The sequence below is a fragment of the Rhagoletis zephyria genome, unplaced genomic scaffold (assembly GCF_001687245.7).
Source record: "Rhagoletis zephyria isolate East Lansing unplaced genomic scaffold, Rhagoletis_zephyria_1.1 Rzeph_scaffold_02365, whole genome shotgun sequence".
NCBI classification, from domain to species: domain Eukaryota; kingdom Metazoa; phylum Arthropoda; class Insecta; order Diptera; family Tephritidae; genus Rhagoletis; species Rhagoletis zephyria.
The window spans coordinates 1-17419 of NW_016159449.1; the positions used below are offsets into that span (position 1 = coordinate 1).

Sequence of the window (17419 nt, forward strand, 5' to 3'; positions counted from 1 at the left end):
ATCGGTGAGGACACTCAAGCTGACGGACAATTGGTTGAAGGTGAGTGCAGTCAAATAGGGTTACCTCAAATTTGTTATTATTATTTGTGAGTTTTTAAAAGAGGTTTGTGAGTTTTTTGTCTAACCATACTTTGCTTTATTATCTCGACTGGTTACGCAGTTATTTTGAAACTTCAGCTGCTAGCAAGATAATTGCTGAACTTAGCACTGCCCGGTAACTCTTATGGTTTATCCATTTTCTTTACAACCAACTACAAATGATTTATTTCATTAATGTTATTGAGCTTTGGGTTAGTTTTGGTTACTATAAACTATATGCGTTAGGGTACCCCATAAACACACTTTTTTGAAATCTGAAGCGCTCTAGTTCCAAATGTTGACGTTCTACATTCTAATTAAAATTCAGAGAAGAAATTTCAAGTAGGCTGATATCTTGTGGTTCGTTCCGGTCTGAAAATCCGCTTTAAAAAAATTCCAAACCAGGAAAACCGTGTAGTATCTTTAAAAGAGAGTTTCTAGATATTCCCGCCTGACGAAATTGCCCTAAATATTTCTTAAAAACGACTAAAATATATTTGTTGGCATATTTTTTTTTTTTTTTGCCACTAGCACATCGCCAAACTATTTCGAAAAACGCTTAAAAGTTACGAAAAACTTTACTTTCTTCATGGATTGTTTTTGAAGTCAGATTTTTCAAATTGATTTAAGCTTGTTTAAAATGTAGCGCTCTCTAGCCTCGTACTCTATCACATTCTATGTTGCATCTGTTATCGTTTTCACGCATCTCTCTACACCTTGAGTATGATTAGACAGCTTTGGACTTGCAAGTTTCGGCGGATCTTCCATTTCAAGCTACTTCTTTAAATTATCACAAGTAATGCCGTCAAGAAGTGGTGAAGCAGTTATTTTACAGCTCCGTGTAGTCAATTGCTCCAGGTTTAATTGTATTCCTAGGTGGCTTCGAAAATCTCAGAGATCGTATTGATTTCTTCTTCGGCCTGCCAACTTTGTTCAGATGCAACTTTTTTCAATCTCAAGTTCTCTTGGTAACAGGATCCGAACGAAGCCTGCTTTCCTGACATCAACCCAATCATCTACGACCACTGTTAGCAAAATATTTTCATTGGCAATTTATGATTGTTCCTCAATGGGTCCGCGTTATTGGTCAAAGACGAGGTTCCGCCATAAAGATATGACTAATTCAAAAATATTAAAAAAAAAACCAGTGTAATGTAGAATAACAATATGGGTACCCCATGAGAGAGAAAATCCTGTAGAATTAAAAAACAATAAACCTTTTTAGTTTACAAGGACGAATAGGTATTGAAAATGTGCTTTTAATATATTTTTATATTTTTAAGTTAATAAATTTTGCAGGAGCAAATTCGTTGATGAAGTCGTGCGTTTATTAGTCCCCAAGCAATAATTAAAAAAATGCAAATTTTCAAGGATATTTAAATACATAATTTTGAAAGGACATTTTCCATACCTATTCGTTTTTATGCACGTTATAATTCTACAGAATTTTTTCATTTATATGATATCAATATTGCTATCCTACATTGCACTGAAATTTTTAAATAATTTTTTGAAATAATCATATTTTTAAAATTTCAAAATCCTTTTAAAAACAATTCCGTCGTCAGAAAGAAAAATTAAGTACACGATTTTACTATAATTTACCCATAATATATTCCTTTTTTGGTGTGTAAAATTTACTGTCTCACGGTGTTATAAGTATCCAAAAATTAATATCCAGTTTTTAGGTTACCAAAAACTTATGTCAAGTTTTTTAGGGCCAAAATTTATGTCTACTTGTTTAAATTAAAAATCCATAATCAGCTTTAAAACACCAAAAATGTGAGCTTGGCTTTTAAACCAGCAAAAATTTATATCCAATTTTTTAATAGACAAAAATGTTTCACATTTTTTAAATTGCCAAACAAATTTTCCCATTTTTCATGTCCAAGTTTTAAATTACCCAAAATTTTTGGTAGCTTTAATATCGTCGCTACCATGTCAAACTATCGACTGTGCAAAAATGCTTTTTCATTTACGATTAATTGCGCATGCGTTTAGAAAGATATGTACGTAAGTTGGCAAATGGTCGAATTTCTAGTATTCTTAGAAGCAGAGCACATAGCGAATCCCACACTTTTTCCTAACGACAACAATATTTTTTACAACAGTTTCTTTGCTCTCCTCAAAAGTAAAAGTATTTATGTTATTGAAAATGTATGTTCAATTTTTAATTTACCAAAAAGAGTTCTTAGTTCATAAGAAATAAATGCCCAGTTTACAGGTTATCAAAATTTGATGTCTAATTTTTGAATTGCCAAAATAATAACAAATTGATGTAGGGTTTTGTAAGTTACCAAAAATTATGTCCTACTTTTAAATTACCAATAATGTGTGTCCAGTTTTGAAGTAATCAAAAATGCGTGCTAGATTTTCAAGTAGCTAACATTTATGTTAAGATTTTAATTTCAAGGGCCCAAATAAATTAGCAGAGCACAGCATTACTTTCAGAATTTGAGGCGGTACAAATTGTTGCACAACATGAAAAATCCTTATTTATAGGGAGGTATATGTAGAAATGTTTCCAGTTAGCCAACCTAAGCTAAGTAATTTGTATCCTAATAAATACAAAGTATAAGCCCTATTATAAAAAATAAAGTAAGCTTTAAAAAAGGTTTATAAATTCTAAAAATGATATGAAAACGTCGATTTATAAGCTCTTTAAACCTACTTTATTTTTTATGAATAAGGCCATTAGAATATAAGTGCTAAAATAATTATTAAAAAAAAAAATGTGTAATGAAAATCTGAGCAACCTGAAAAAAAAATATAAATTTATTTTTGGCATGTAGGCGAAGAGTAAATACATAGTGAGAGTTTGAGGCTAAGTTTTTAAATATAATTTTGAAAAAGTCCAATCTGTTTATACATATACAGATTTAATTATGCGAATTTATTAAATGAAAATGCTTAAACTTTTCATACTCAGATTTATCAGCCAAAAGCTTTGCAAAAACTGCCCCAAAACAAATTTTTCAATTTCATCTATCAATGACAAGCTTTGCATACTTTTTCTCATCTTTCCTACCTTTTTCTCGGTATTCAGTGGAGGCAAATTGAAAATTTTTTTCCCTTTCTGCTCCCCACCAAATTGGTTGCGCTTTGTTAAGTATTTCCTCATACATATAAGTACGCACACATACACACATTTGTGTTTGTGCATCCATACAGACATAAATATGTACCAATGTGTGGGAGTGAATTCATGCGTGAAGCATCCATATGTACGCCATCCAAAACTTTGGAAACACGCTTCCTACCGCACTTTTCATCCCAGGTATGTATATTAGACTGCATCACCAAAAAAAAAAAGTTGCTNAATATTTCGGAAAAGTATTAAGATTTATGCGAGCTAGACCAATTTGAAAATACCTCCAAAAATGAAGTTTTTTATGAATAAAAATAGTTTCTTAAAGAACTTTTTGAATAAGTTCCCTCAGATGACAAAACAGATTAGGCTTAAAAAATCTGCATAAAAATATTTCAAAATCTTTTCAACGAAATGGTAATGAAATTTTTGATGCTGTTTTTTTCTACTTTTTTCAAAGATCGATTTACGAAAAACTTAAACAACTGGGCAAAAACTATTCTAATTTAGACTTTTGGGATATCGGTAGAAAGGTATTTTCACACTATTTTTTATTTATGGGCAAAAAAAGTGATTCGTATCCCATATTTTTTTTTAAATACCAACACATCTTAATTCAACTTTGAATGATATTCCTCCATCCTACCTTTCTCTTGCGTCTTTTGAATGAGCTTATTTGCAAAGAAATTAAAAGGGCGAAAAAAAAACCTTTCGAATGATACCTCACAAATCTAAATCGGAAGAGTTTGGGTTCAGTTTATCAAGTTTATCTTACACCAATCTTTGTAAAAATTCAAAAACAGCATCAAAAATGTCATTATTACGATTCTGTTCTAAATTTTTTTAAAATATTTTAATGCAAATTTTTCAAGCTTAACCCGTTTTGTCATTTGAGGGGATTTTTTCAAAAAATATCTTTAAGAAACTTTTTTTATTCATAAAAAGCTCCATTTTAGCAGGTATTTTCAAATCGGTCTAGCCCGCTTAAATCGTAATATTTTTACGACATATTTTGGTGGATGTCTTAGAATATATTAGGTTTCATAATTCCAATAGAAAAACAGTACCGATTTTTTTTTTTTGTTTTGTATGGGGACTGATGCAGTCTAATGTATATACATACATATGTAAGTCACTTTTATAGAATTTTTTGTTGCTTGCGAGTATTTTCGGTGCTATCCATGATTGTTCTTTTTTTTTGTTTGTCTTGCTATCTATTTGTGCTGCGTGTGTACGTTTTTTTCTTGTTTTTTTTTGTTTTTTTTTGTTTTTTTTTTGTGTTAACATGCTGTTAATTGCTGTAAAAGCGCCGAAATCGCGCGCTCCACTAGCTACTCACATAATCGCGTGTAAATCTACGCTTTTGATGAATGCGCGCTCATTCAGCCATTCATTCATTTGCTCATTCGTTCACTTATTGATTTTGGTGCGTAAGCTCGCGCAGTGGTTAGTGAAAAATGGAACAAGTTAACTTACCAAGTTTTTTTCAGCAAAAATTTCGTACTGCCTGCTGTTCAAAGAAAAAGTTTGCAAAAAACTTGGCGTATTTGCATCTTGCTCATAATTGGTAAATTTGTTAATGGCAATTCGTTGGTGATGTTTTTTTACTACCAGGCGCGCAGTTCTATTTATCCGCTTGTTAGGCATGTATAGGCTTTTCGTGGAAATGGTATGGAATTCTTGAAAATCAACATTTTTCGAAAGGAAGACTCTGGTTCCCTTCAGGAGACTTCCAATAACATAATCCAATTATTTATTTAACCATTTTTTAATAATGGAGATTTTTTACTTATCCACCCATGTCATTTCCGGCATTTTTTAGGGGGTTTGGCGGCCCTATAAAATGTAGTTACTAAGAAAAAAATGTTTAAAAAAATAATTGGGTTTTATTATTGGGAATCTGGTGAAGAGAAACAGAGTCCGATCGAAAAATATTGATTTTAAAGAATTCCAAAACATTTCCACGAGAGGTTTTTTTCCATACAAAATAAATACATGGAAAACTTTCAGCGCTTTGAGAGACCTCTAAATATTTTTTTATTTCAAAATAAAAAATAGGGGTCCACTTTGTTGGATATATATAGAACAATACTAGGGGGTGAGAGCATAAAAATTCCGACTTTAATTTTTACGTGCATTTTTGACCACCCTAATGTGCATTGGGCCGTACCAGTAAAAAAACGTTCGCCGTACACCTCTGAATTTAAAATATTTTTTGCGAGCCGATTTGGAAAAAATAAAAAAAAATTATTTGGCCGAACCTAGGGTCGCCTTTTTACACTTTTCGTCATATCTGCGGCATTTACAGTCTGCCCTTATAGTATGATGTATTCTTTCCCCGAGGAGAAAGTACCCCGTTCTAGTACTCACCGACCCTAGCGTACCACCCTAATGTAAGTAAATTCAAGCTCGACAACTGCTAAGTATTTCGGTTATTCTATGTAGTAGAACTTAAACAAAAAATTGTATTGCCAAGTGTAGGTGTTACTGAACTTTTTTACGAAATTGTCTTGCAAAAATATTTTAGACTAGAGATGTTTCGAATGTCAAATTTTTAAAATTCGTTAACTGCGCACTCTGCCCATGTACACATTCGAATTCGCAAAATGTTCGCATCATTTTATGCGAATCATTCGCATAGCGAATGGTGAACTTACAAAAAATGCAATGGAAGGACCCAAAAAAAATTTATGTTTTTATTTCAAAATTAAAACCGGTATATTTTTTTTAGATATATAACAATCCTTTTTCTACATCATAAAGTTTGAACTTTGAAAAAGTCATTTCAGGAATTCTTTTAAGCGTTGGTCCCTTTTCTTCTTGGTTGGTATTGTAACCGCCTAAGTAATTATGGCCGAGTCCAATAAAATACGCCTGTCTTTGCTTTTATGTGCCACTGACGCCTCTACACCTGAGCTTGCCAACGCAGAGAAGGCCTTCCTTTCTCTCTCAAATCTTTTTCTTTCAGCCGATGTTGTCAATGTATACGCTTCTGAGCAATAATTCCGGAGCACAGGATAAGTGACTGTGGTTTACGAACAACGAGAGAAACTTTGCAGCAAACACCTGGATCTTACATCCTCTGAAATTCTGATCTTCTAGCACGCATTTATCAGATAAAAGTACGCTCAGACAGTTCTTTCTTAAGCTTTATTGTTTTTGCAATCATCTCTTTTTAGTCAAGTAGATAGGCGTGAGCTCCGTTCTACAAGTTGGCATAGGTGCTTCTTTTTCAACCACGCCGCCTAGGTTGCCATTTCAAAGTGTCTTCCTGGAGTCTGTTAACAGATTTTTAACTTCGTCTCTGCAGTAACTAGCTGCGATATTGAAAACTTTTCACAGCAGCCTTATTTTCTGATAGAATTTTGAGGCCGCATTTCTGCCCACCAGTACTTCCAGCTCTTCGCACTGATGTCTTTTCGCTTCTCTTTTCCTCTCGAAAAGACGTCGCTCTCTCAACGCCTTGTACAGGTACCCGTCAACAGTCGATTGCGTAGCTATTCGCTTTTTATGTTGCGTACAGTGCTCTTTATCATATCAGTTGTTCCAACGCGAGTAATAGAAGCCAACCATCTGTACGGCAGCGGTATGGAGATTTGTAGAATGAGTTCCACTGCTCATTTATATCAGTTGTCTGTTTAAGCAGGATTCAGCATTCGGAGTAAATCGGAAGTCGAACTTTCACCCCGCTGGGGCAGGGTAGGGTTAGGAGTTGGTAAGGGCTCCTCGGACGCGCTGTAATCTTATTTTCTGTCTAGCATAACGTGGTCACGTTGGATCTTGGTTGTTTGAACAGGTATATCCACGAGATTTTGTGGCTCTTTCAGTGCTGAACCACCATAGTTTGTGCGACGGTGGAGTCGATCAGCCTTTCATTGTCCACCTCAGCGTTAAATCCACTTCGGTTTGCATTTTTTGTTTTGAGTTTCATTGTTAAGGGCTGATGGTAACATAAGGCTTCACGCAGGTTGGTTACCCTATCTAAAGTTTCCATGGGGAAGCGCAAGAGTCAGAATTGAGTAGATACGGTCGTGCTATTGTAACTGCATTCTCAAAACATGGACTATACCCAACTGTACGTACTACTACTTTTTGGGCTAGGTACTTTTTGGGGTTTTGCTTTGACGTGGTGCCTTTGGGTAACAGCTATTATAGCGATGATGTTGTCGCTTGTGTTAATTTTTTTTCGAAATTTCAAGTTCGGTCTGGGATTGATTTTTTCCGCAAACGAAGCGGACAATATTATTCTAGCTTCTCCAAAGTTCTATTTTAGTATCGTTATAAATAACGTATGCTCTTCGTTAATGCGATTAGATGCAAACAACAACTTATGCCGCCATTCTTCTAGCACTCGCAACGTCTTTTCTAGTGGGTTATAAAAAAATCCCAATCGCACTTCAATCACTTCAATACAGGCAAAATTTTGTTTGCGCTTGAATGCACTACACCTCCGCAAAGTGAAACGCGCTGAAGCATCATTATTTAATATTTAATGGCTATCAAGTTAAATGCGAAATAATTGCTTGTTCATCTTTTATGCCTTACAAGCTAAACAAAGCCTTATGCTGCTCATTATTTTTATGCTGAATTTTATATTATACATTCCTGCTAGTAAGAATAAGGATTTGTCCATCCATCTCTCAGCCAGTGGCATGGTGCCGATGACGCGAGAATCTTTTTACTACCCAGAGAGTCGAGTAGAGTTAAGCTGAGACTCATTAGCAAGTAGCAAGAACAAATGCAAAAAAAAAACAGTAACGGATAAGCAAAGAAAATGAGTGTGATGGGGACAGTATACATAAAGTATACAGTAAAGTAAAGTCGGGCGGAGAAAGTGGAAAGGACTGAAAGCGAAAATTGTACAAAAAAAAAAAACGAGAGCTGCTATGGAGTTGCCCATTTAGCTTCATGAAATTTACGTTTAACTACTGCGTTAAAATTATTCTTCCTGATGTTACTTTTGTTTTAATTTTCGTAATTGTTTTTATTTCTTTCCATTCCGCATGTAGTAAATCTTCTTTGGCATAGCTGATATACATACGTACTTCTGTGCGCTTATTTGTAAAGAGGCATACTTCAAAGCCGCTTTTCATAACAAACATCAAAATATGCTTTTGTGCCTGCAGAAATTTTCATACACTGCAGGCACATACATACATACTATATATGCATTCAAAAAAATAAGTAACGTATGTGTGTTTGCGGGGATGAAAATGAAATGCATAAGCCAATATCAGTGCAAAGAAAAAGCAAATCACTGCACTGCTGGTATATTAGCCAGACGGCAGACATGTATGAAAAAAAAAACGCAATAAAAGCAAACCCACACCAAATGCGACAAAACCAAGCTCGTATTGCTCGCAGATATTGCCAGTCTGCCTGTATGTGTTTTTGCACCCCTCCCAGCCTTTGTATTCATAAACCGCACCATGCGCCTAGAAGTAGGCATGTTTTTGCGATTATCACACATTTCTTTCTCATCGCCGCTGCTGGCAATGCCGCCGACAGCTTTTCATTGTTATTATTGTTAGGGTTTTGACGATTATCCTTGATTGCGTTGTTTTTGTTTTCATTGCGTTGCTTTTTGTTTGCATTACACTTGCCAGCTTTGATTGTGATTATGAAAATAAATACATTAGTATGACTTCCTTGAAAAATTAGTGAAAATTATTAATTGCATTAAAGTTACATTAAAATTAATACTTTGTCTATAAAATCAGTGCAAATTATAAAAAATCTAATAAATGCATTAAAGTTAAATAAAACTGAGTGTTTTCACTATCAATAAAGAAACGCTTCAGAAAAGAAAAATTTTGGAAATTATTGAAAAGTTCTGTCTGGAATTATTGCAACATAATTTATAATTTTAAAATTGCAGTTTATTGTAAAAATTTCGGCAAAATTTCAAACACATTACATTTTTCTGCCTTATTTACTAAGACCCTGATAGGGATGACAAAAAAAAAACTATTACTCTATTAATGTATCAAATGATTAATTGCAAGGCCGTAAAATTAATTACAAGATATTAATCGATTAATCGATTGTGTTTGGATTCAAGTATAAAATAACGAAATAACTCGTTTTCAAATTTGTTTATTGATTAAAATCGTATAAAAAATAATAATTCACTCACAAATTTTAATGTAAATAAGCTTGCAAAAAAGTAATTTTTAAGGAATTTTGATTGTCAATTTTCTTCGGCTTTCCGAAGCTATGACCATAGCTTTAAAAAAAAAGACATTCTGCGGGTACCGATGTACCATTCAAATGCGAATATTTTCTGTAAAGCAGGTAAAGTTTTAGATAAGCAGCCTTCATTTCTTCCTAGGCTTGAACAGTGTTTCGTTTCCAGTCTAAAACTTGGCAATTCAAATAAAAACTTAGCTCATCTTGGAGAAATGTATGCTATGAACTAATGATTTATAAAGAGCTCATAAGTCAAAATCATTTTCCAAAGAACTGAGCTAAATATTCTGGCGTGAGTCATTATGACTTTTTTCGTATAAGGTGCACGAGACACCCTAATGTCAACACATGCCTACATTTCAATAGCTGCTTGGATGCATTTGTATGTTTGCCTCCCAATGCCTGGTTTGTTTGCTTACGCTTTAGCTTTATCGTTATTATCCTTATTCCAATTATTCGGAATTATAAATGCCTTCCAGCCAGCGTGGCAACCTTATTATCTGCGCCTATGGTGCTAGGCTCGTACGCTCATTTGCTTATTCGCTTAGTAGGCATTGAAGTGGTAACCGGGTGAAAATATTTTTCCATTTACATTCTCCCACTCACTCGCCTGCCGCTGCAAGCCGTTAGCTTTGTTTTGCTATCTTTTGTTGCTGCTGTTCTTGTTATTTCAGGCTTGTTAGCAGCTTTTCTGCTGTTGTGGCAACTTTACACTTTGTGGCATGGCGCAAAGGCGGCTTAAGTGTTATTTTGAAAACAGTTACCCCCAGTGAATGGGTTAAAGAATATTGGCGGGCTTAGCTGGCGTGATTACGATTTGTGCAGAATTAATTTAAGTTTGAGAAGAGTGTTTCTTTTTGTGCTTAGAGCAAATTATACATAAATTAAAAATCGGTTATGTTGAATGGGTGATAAATTTGCTTGGGTGTTTATGATGTCCTAGCAATTGCGGTGTTTAGAAGTAGCACATTCGATTAAGAGCTTTGATTAAATATTGAAAAAAAAATTGTTTAAAGATTTAATAGAAAATCTACCACAATTACGACAGGATTACAGCTTTATTTTTCCCAAATTAAAAGTATAATCCTGATCAGGATTCGGACGACTCATATTCCCCTACTCCCTTCAAATCGAATGAAATCAAATGGCAGCTGTTTTATCTACAGTACAATTTATTCCGAATAGTCTGGCCGGGAAAAAATTGCTCTAGTAAATGATTAACGCGAATTTAACTGATTCTCGAAATTTTCACTATTGTAATTTTGGAGAACTTTAGTTTTAAATTTTACCAAGCCCTATAAAATACAAATTACTGTTAATAGCATGAGCAAATCGTCGCACATAAGGCAAAAGTGACGATTCAGCTGGACAAAAATCGAAAATTGCGATGATCTTTAATATCTATGAAAATACGTATTAACGTTCTCTAATGTTTGACTAACTAAGGTACAGTAATAGTTATGAAGCAACGTTTTGCATTCTGTTACTAGAGTACCCGCAACTGGCCGAATGCATTCGTGCGCACAGGCACCTCAATCACTTATACGTATTAATTATAGTATGTGTGGATGTAACTTTTTAAAATTATTTCTATATTAAAGAACGACTTTTTACTAGTAAGTTTTTATTTTNAAAGAATATTGGCGGGCTTAGCTGGCGTGATTACGATTTGTGCAGAATTAATTTAAGTTTGAGAAGAGTGTTTCTTTTTGTGCTTAGAGCAAATTATACATAAATTAAAAATCGGTTATGTTGAATGGGTGATAAATTTGCTTGGGTGTTTATGATGTCCTAGCAATTGCGGTGTTTAGAAGTAGCACATTCGATTAAGAGCTTTGATTAAATATTGAAAAAAAAATTGTTTAAAGATTTAATAGAAAATCTACCACAATTACGACAGGATTACAGCTTTATTTTTCCCAAATTAAAAGTATAATCCTGATCAGGATTCGGACGACTCATATTCCCCTACTCCCTTCAAATCGAATGAAATCAAATGGCAGCTGTTTTATCTACAGTACAATTTATTCCGAATAGTCTGGCCGGGAAAAAATTGCTCTAGTAAATGATTAAAGCGAATTTAACTGATTCTCGAAATTTTCACTATTGTAATTTTGGAGAACTTTAGTTTTAAATTTTACCAAGCCCTATAAAATACAAAAAACTTGCCGAATGCATATCGTGCGCACAGCACCTCAATCAGTCATACGCGCTAGCTCTGTATTAATTATAGTATGTTTGGATGTAACTTTTTAAAATTATTTCTATATTAAAGAAGGCCTTTTTACAAGTAAGTTTCTATTTCGACGTAAAATACGTCTTACGTTTCGATATGGAGGCTATACTCAAATGTTGTAGTTGTAATTTTCAGAGCTTAACGAAAACCCTTACTGCACGAGAAGCAATGAAGCGATTTCAATGGAAAGTGTGACGTTTCAAAGATAATATTCCAAACCTATCAACGGATTTATCTGTGGAAGTATCCAGTTCGGTCTCTGTCGTAGAAACAACGGTAAATATTGGCTTATTTTCGTGCCAATTTTGAGCCTTTAAAGTGCCCTAGCAACTTATGATTTGCAGATACAACTTCCATTTTCGGGATATAAGTCCTTTGGAGCAATAGAAATATTATCGTGTACAAATTTTATATAAATTCAACAAATATCGAGCATTTTAGGGCAAGAAATTTTTGAAAAATTTAGCAAATTTTATTTATTACCAAATATTTCGACAACCGCTCGAATGATTTTGGTGTTCTTTAATCAAAAATCCGAATTTTCTCCTTTTGTTTGGTGTATGGGAAGTATCGGTTGATACGACTATTAAATTTGTGAAGTAAGGAAGCATTAAGACAGGGTAACCAAAATAAATGTTTTTCTATACCACCTCATACGTGGTATTGCATTTGGCGGATACGAGGTATTGTACGCCAAGCGACGAAATATATGAATTTTATTTTGAATATTTACACGCTAGCACAAGTATTAAAAGTACTTCACAATGACATTAAATGGCATAGCTTTAATTCTCGTAGACGTACCTATTAAAATAAACATTTGGTGGTTACTTGTTTATTCCAATTCGTAGCAATTAAATTAAAGTTCTTTCGCAAAGAAAAAATTGTACATCAGCTACAGAATGTCTGGGGAAAATGTGACTATAAGTACAAATTTATGGACCAAAACGAAAGTGGTATTCGTACGCCAGTCTCCTCGAAATGAAACGAAGCAATTTTCGACCTATAAGCTTCTCTTATTTCTTTCTAAAAACTTTTGGAAAGTCTATATGACTCGTACATCAGGGAAAAATTTAGTCCAAGAAAGCTTTTAGGATGCCAGCACACGCCTACTCAAACTAATCTGCGGATACTGCACTCCATCAAATGTTGACTAACATTGAATAGGCTTTTTAGAACTTGCTTCAACAAGGTTTCTCCGAAGGCAATTATCAATTTCCTACTATAAGTACGAATTGCAAGGCCGCCGGCAGAATTAAGCAGCCTTCGTAGTGGCAAAAGAGCAGAGTTAGCGTCAAGATGTACACCGAAAGCTGCCCATTTCTATAGAACCTGACAACGAATAATTTTCTGCAGCAGATAACCAACAACCCAAAAATCTGCCTTCATCATGTATAAACGCTGACTAATTGCAATTCTGGCTAACATATTAAAAGGGTTTTCGTAAGGCAAATGTTTGTTGTTCTAACACAATAGTCTTAGAAATAAAATTATAGATTAAAAAACTACAAAACCCGCTTTTATTACAACGTAAACAACAAAAGTAAAAAATAAAACTGATTTAATTAAAATTTTAAAAACAACCTAAAATAGTAATAAAGTAATTGACAGTAAAATTAATTTTACCGGAAAACAAAACGTTCGGTGCTTGATATCAAANTGTTCTAACACAATAGTCTTAGAAATAAAATTATAGATTAAAAAACTACAAAACCCGCTTTTATTACAACGTAAACAACAAAAGTAAAAAATAAAACTGATTTAATTAAAATTTAAAAAACAACCTAAAATAGTAATAAAGTAATTGACAGTAAAATTAATTTTACCGGAAAACAAAACGTTCGGTGCTTGATATCAATTGTTGTGAACTTTTTATTTTAAGTTTAGCAATATTTAATAATGGCAATAGCGGGACTATAAAATCTATAAGGAGCACCCCACCCTGTCCGGATAAATTCTTTGAATAAATGGATCTCGTGAGGTATTGAAATGTATATTTACTATCAGATTTGGTTGAAAGGAATGGAAATTTGAAAAACTTTTCAAAAGACTTCCAGACAACTGAAATGGTTTTCGGCGGAGCGCAGTGTAATAAAGACGACGGTAAAGCGTTTGCGAAAACGATTAAGCTAAACTTTATAGATAAGACAAAAAATTATTAAAAATATCACATTTTAGTGTTTTCAGACTCCACTCAAGAAAAAAGGGCTCGCAAATTTATTTAAATAGTATGACGGGGTTTTCGATAGAAAAAAGTAAAACTGCACATAATTTTTTATTTTTTTTTAAATGCCCACAGATATGTAACAAAAGTTCATTGTCTTCTTTGCATCAAAGCAGTTTAACGTACATTCGACTTCCTATTTTTGCAGGCTCCTTAGTAAGAGCTTCCGTTAATTGCTTTTCCCCTTTCTACATTTTTAATGCAATTAATTTCTCTCTTTCTACTTTTAGTTTTTTCATACCTAATTCCCCTTTCCCTATTTGTCGCTCATTGCAGATTATCAACAGCGGCGACTTGGATAGCTACCCACTACTGCAGTACCTCGACCTTTCACATAGTCGCATCGAAANCCCACAGATATGTAACAAAAGTTCATTGTCTTCTTTGCATCAAAGCAGTTAAACGTACATTCGACTTCCTATTTTCGCAGGCTGCTTAGTAAGAGCTTCCGTTAATTGCTTTTCCCCTTTCTACATTTTTAATGCAATTAATTTCTCTCTTTCTACTTACTAGTTTTTTCATACCTAATTCTCCTTTTCCTATTTGTCGCTCATTACAGATTATCAACAGCGGCGACTTGGATAGCTACCCACTACTGCAGTACCTCGACCTTTCACACAGTCGCATCGAAAACATTGAAGACGATGCACTCGGCCGACTAGAGATATTAGAGACGCTCTTCCTTGACCATAATCAGTTGGCTAAAGTGCCCATCAGTTTGCCCACCTCATTGGAGCATCTATTCCTGCAGCATAACGAAATCATGGACATACAACCGCAATCCTTTACTGGACTCAACAATCTACAAACGCTCGATCTCTCGGGCAATAAACTCTTGTACTTGCCAGCGCTGCCGTTGCCCAAATTGCTGACACTCAATTTACGCGCGGCCGGCCTGCGGGGCGTAAGCCAAGCCATGGTGCATACGTTGCCACGTTTGCGTGACCTGCTGCTCGATGAGAATCCAATTAAGTGCAGCGATTTGCTGAGCATCGCCGAGTGGGCCAGTCCATGTAGGATTGTAGAGCGTAGCGGCAGTAACAATGGCGATGGCGGACTAAACAAAACCGAACTGGAGAGCTTTAATTTTGAGGGTAACAGTATTATAGACGATTTGGGAAAAAATGAACAGCAGCAGCAGCAGCAGCAGAAGGGCGGTCATAATCGGTTTGGCTCTGGCAAGAGTGCGGGCGGACAATTAATTGCATTGAGTGCAACTGCAGATAAACTGGGTCAGCAGCGTACGGAGGACGTTGAAACGCTCGTAGATGGCGAGGCGGCAGAGCAGCAGCTTTCATCGGAAGAAGCAACAAAAATCGAACTGAAACAGAAGTTTGTGCGGATGCACAATTTTTTCGAAAAGTTTAAGAGTAATTGCGGTGCACAAAAACAAACGGCTGATGGGTGGTGGCAAGCAGAGAATGCACACACGCCCACACCTATGTGCGCCACAGAATTTGAAATCGGCAGTGGCGAACCAGCAGAACGCACCGAAGTTGTGTCAGCAGGCAGCAGCGTCGAGACGAGCGAGGCAACTTTCAATTTGCCAAACGGTTTACAAACGCAAAGCGAAAAATCAAACGCGAAAATGCCAACGCTGCCGAACTTGCAACAACCAGATAGAAATAGAGAAAATATGACTGGCACAGAAGCGATAGATGAAGATGGTGGGGCAAGGAGAGAGACACAAGCGAACGGAATGCAAGTTGAGACGAAGCTTTTCAAGTTTAATCAAAAGAATTTTACGGCTGAGATGGCAGCGAGTCCACAAGCAGAAACTACAGCAACAACAACAATCACACCAACAACACCTACAAAGTTAGCTGCCGAAGCGACGTTTGATTACCAGGCAAACGCCACTCAAGCGCATGCAACAACAATTAGCAGAATAAACGAAAAAGTTAAGTCAGCACGGCCAACTGGGCCAGCGTTTGCCATGGCATACGCAAAAGCAACACAGGCGCCAACTCAAAGAAGAACAACGCTTGCAGGACTGGAGAGACCGAAAACGCTGGCAATGCCAACCAACGCGTCGGTAGTGGCAAAAACTTTGGGGCAAGTTGCAACTGTTGCAACAGGAAGTGGTGCGGCAACAGCAGCCAATTTATTGAGGCAACAAATCACGGAAACAACAACAGTTGGCACAAAATTTGCGTCAGCAAAGTTCACCGGATCGGCAGCAGCAAAATCGATTGCGGGTGCAACAAAAGAGATAACAACAAGTAAACAAGCGACCGCGCCCCAAAGTATGCTTGTAAGCTTATCGTTGCAGAAGCAAGTGGATTCAGCAACAACAGCAGCCATTAGTTCGAGTCATAATCAAGAGCAGCAACAAGAACAAACAACACAAAGCCACTCGATAAATGCTAAACTGGCAGCTAAGTCATCATTAAATAATACCAGAGAGATTTCCGCATATCAGCAACGAGCAGTTGGTGCACAAGCCATGCTCCCAGGCATCGCAGCAACAACAACTGGAGGAGCTGCGAACACAACAACAAATGCTGATGCTGCAACATCTGCAGCGGCAGCAGCAGCAGCAGCAACACATGCCAGCACAGCAGTAACTATCCAGCAGCTGCCACATACAATATCGCCATTGCACACAACAGACAGCAACTATTACATGACAGCAACAACAACAACAACATCGCCAACAATGCAATCCAAAATAAGCACTAAAATATTGCCAATGGCAGCAAGTTTCTTGCAAATTAAACGAGCTCAAGTAATGCCAAGCGCCCAAATGACTGCTCGAACAACTACTGCAACATTTAATGTTGAAGCAACAATGTTGACAACATTGGCGCAGTTGAGCGCCAGTGCTGAGCAAGCCGGTCAGAGTGGGAAGGGAGAGGATGGTTCAGAAGTTTCAAAAGCAACTGCGCCATGGCATACGCAAAAGCAACACAGGCGCCAACTCAAAGAAGAACAACGCTTGCAGGACTGGAGAGACCGAAAACGCTGGCAATGCCAACCAACGCGTCGGTAGTGGCAAAAACTTTGCGGCAAGTTGCAACTGTTGCAACAGGAAGTGGTGCGGCAACAGCAGCCAATTTATTGAGGCAACAAATCACGGAAACAACAACAGTTGGCACAAAATTTGCGTCAGCAAAGTTCACCGGATCGGCAGCAGCAAAATCGATTGCGGGTGCAACAAAAGAGATAACAACAAGTAAACAAGCGACCGCGCCCCAAAGTATGCTTGTAAGCTTATCGTTGCAGAAGCAAGTGGATTCAGCAACAACAGCAGCCATTAGTTCGAGTCATAATCAAGAGCAGCAACAAGAACAAACAACACAAAGCCACTCGATAAATGCTAAACTGGCAGCTAAGTCATCATTAAATAATACCAGAGAGATTTCCGCATATCAGCAACGAGCAGTTGGTGCACAAGCCATGCTCCCAGGCATCGCAGCAACAACAACTGGAGGAGCTGCGAACACAACAACAAATGCTGATGCTGCAACATCTGCAGCGGCAGCAGCAGCAGCAGCAACACATGCCAGCACAGCAGTAACTATCCAGCAGCTGCCACATACAATATCGCCATTGCACACAACAGACAGCAACTATTACATGACAGCAAAAACAACAACAACAG

At 36.3% G+C, this 17419-nt stretch overlaps 1 protein-coding gene across 1 annotated transcript in view; it reads left to right on the forward strand.

Annotated features, from left to right (window-relative positions):
• Positions 1–4: 4 nt before the first annotated feature.
• The window catches only part of 2mit (leucine-rich repeat-containing protein 2mit), a gene marked incomplete at its 5' end in the record, with an annotated part of 21182 nt that continues 3767 nt past the window's right edge, over positions 5–17419 (forward strand). Inside the window, 3 exons of the mRNA XM_017621126.1 lie at positions 5–40; positions 14375–16658; positions 16721–17331. Coding sequence (XP_017476615.1) covers positions 5–40; positions 14375–16658; positions 16721–17331 — 2931 coding nt within the window. The remainder of the gene's footprint in view (positions 41–14374; positions 16659–16720; positions 17332–17419) is intronic.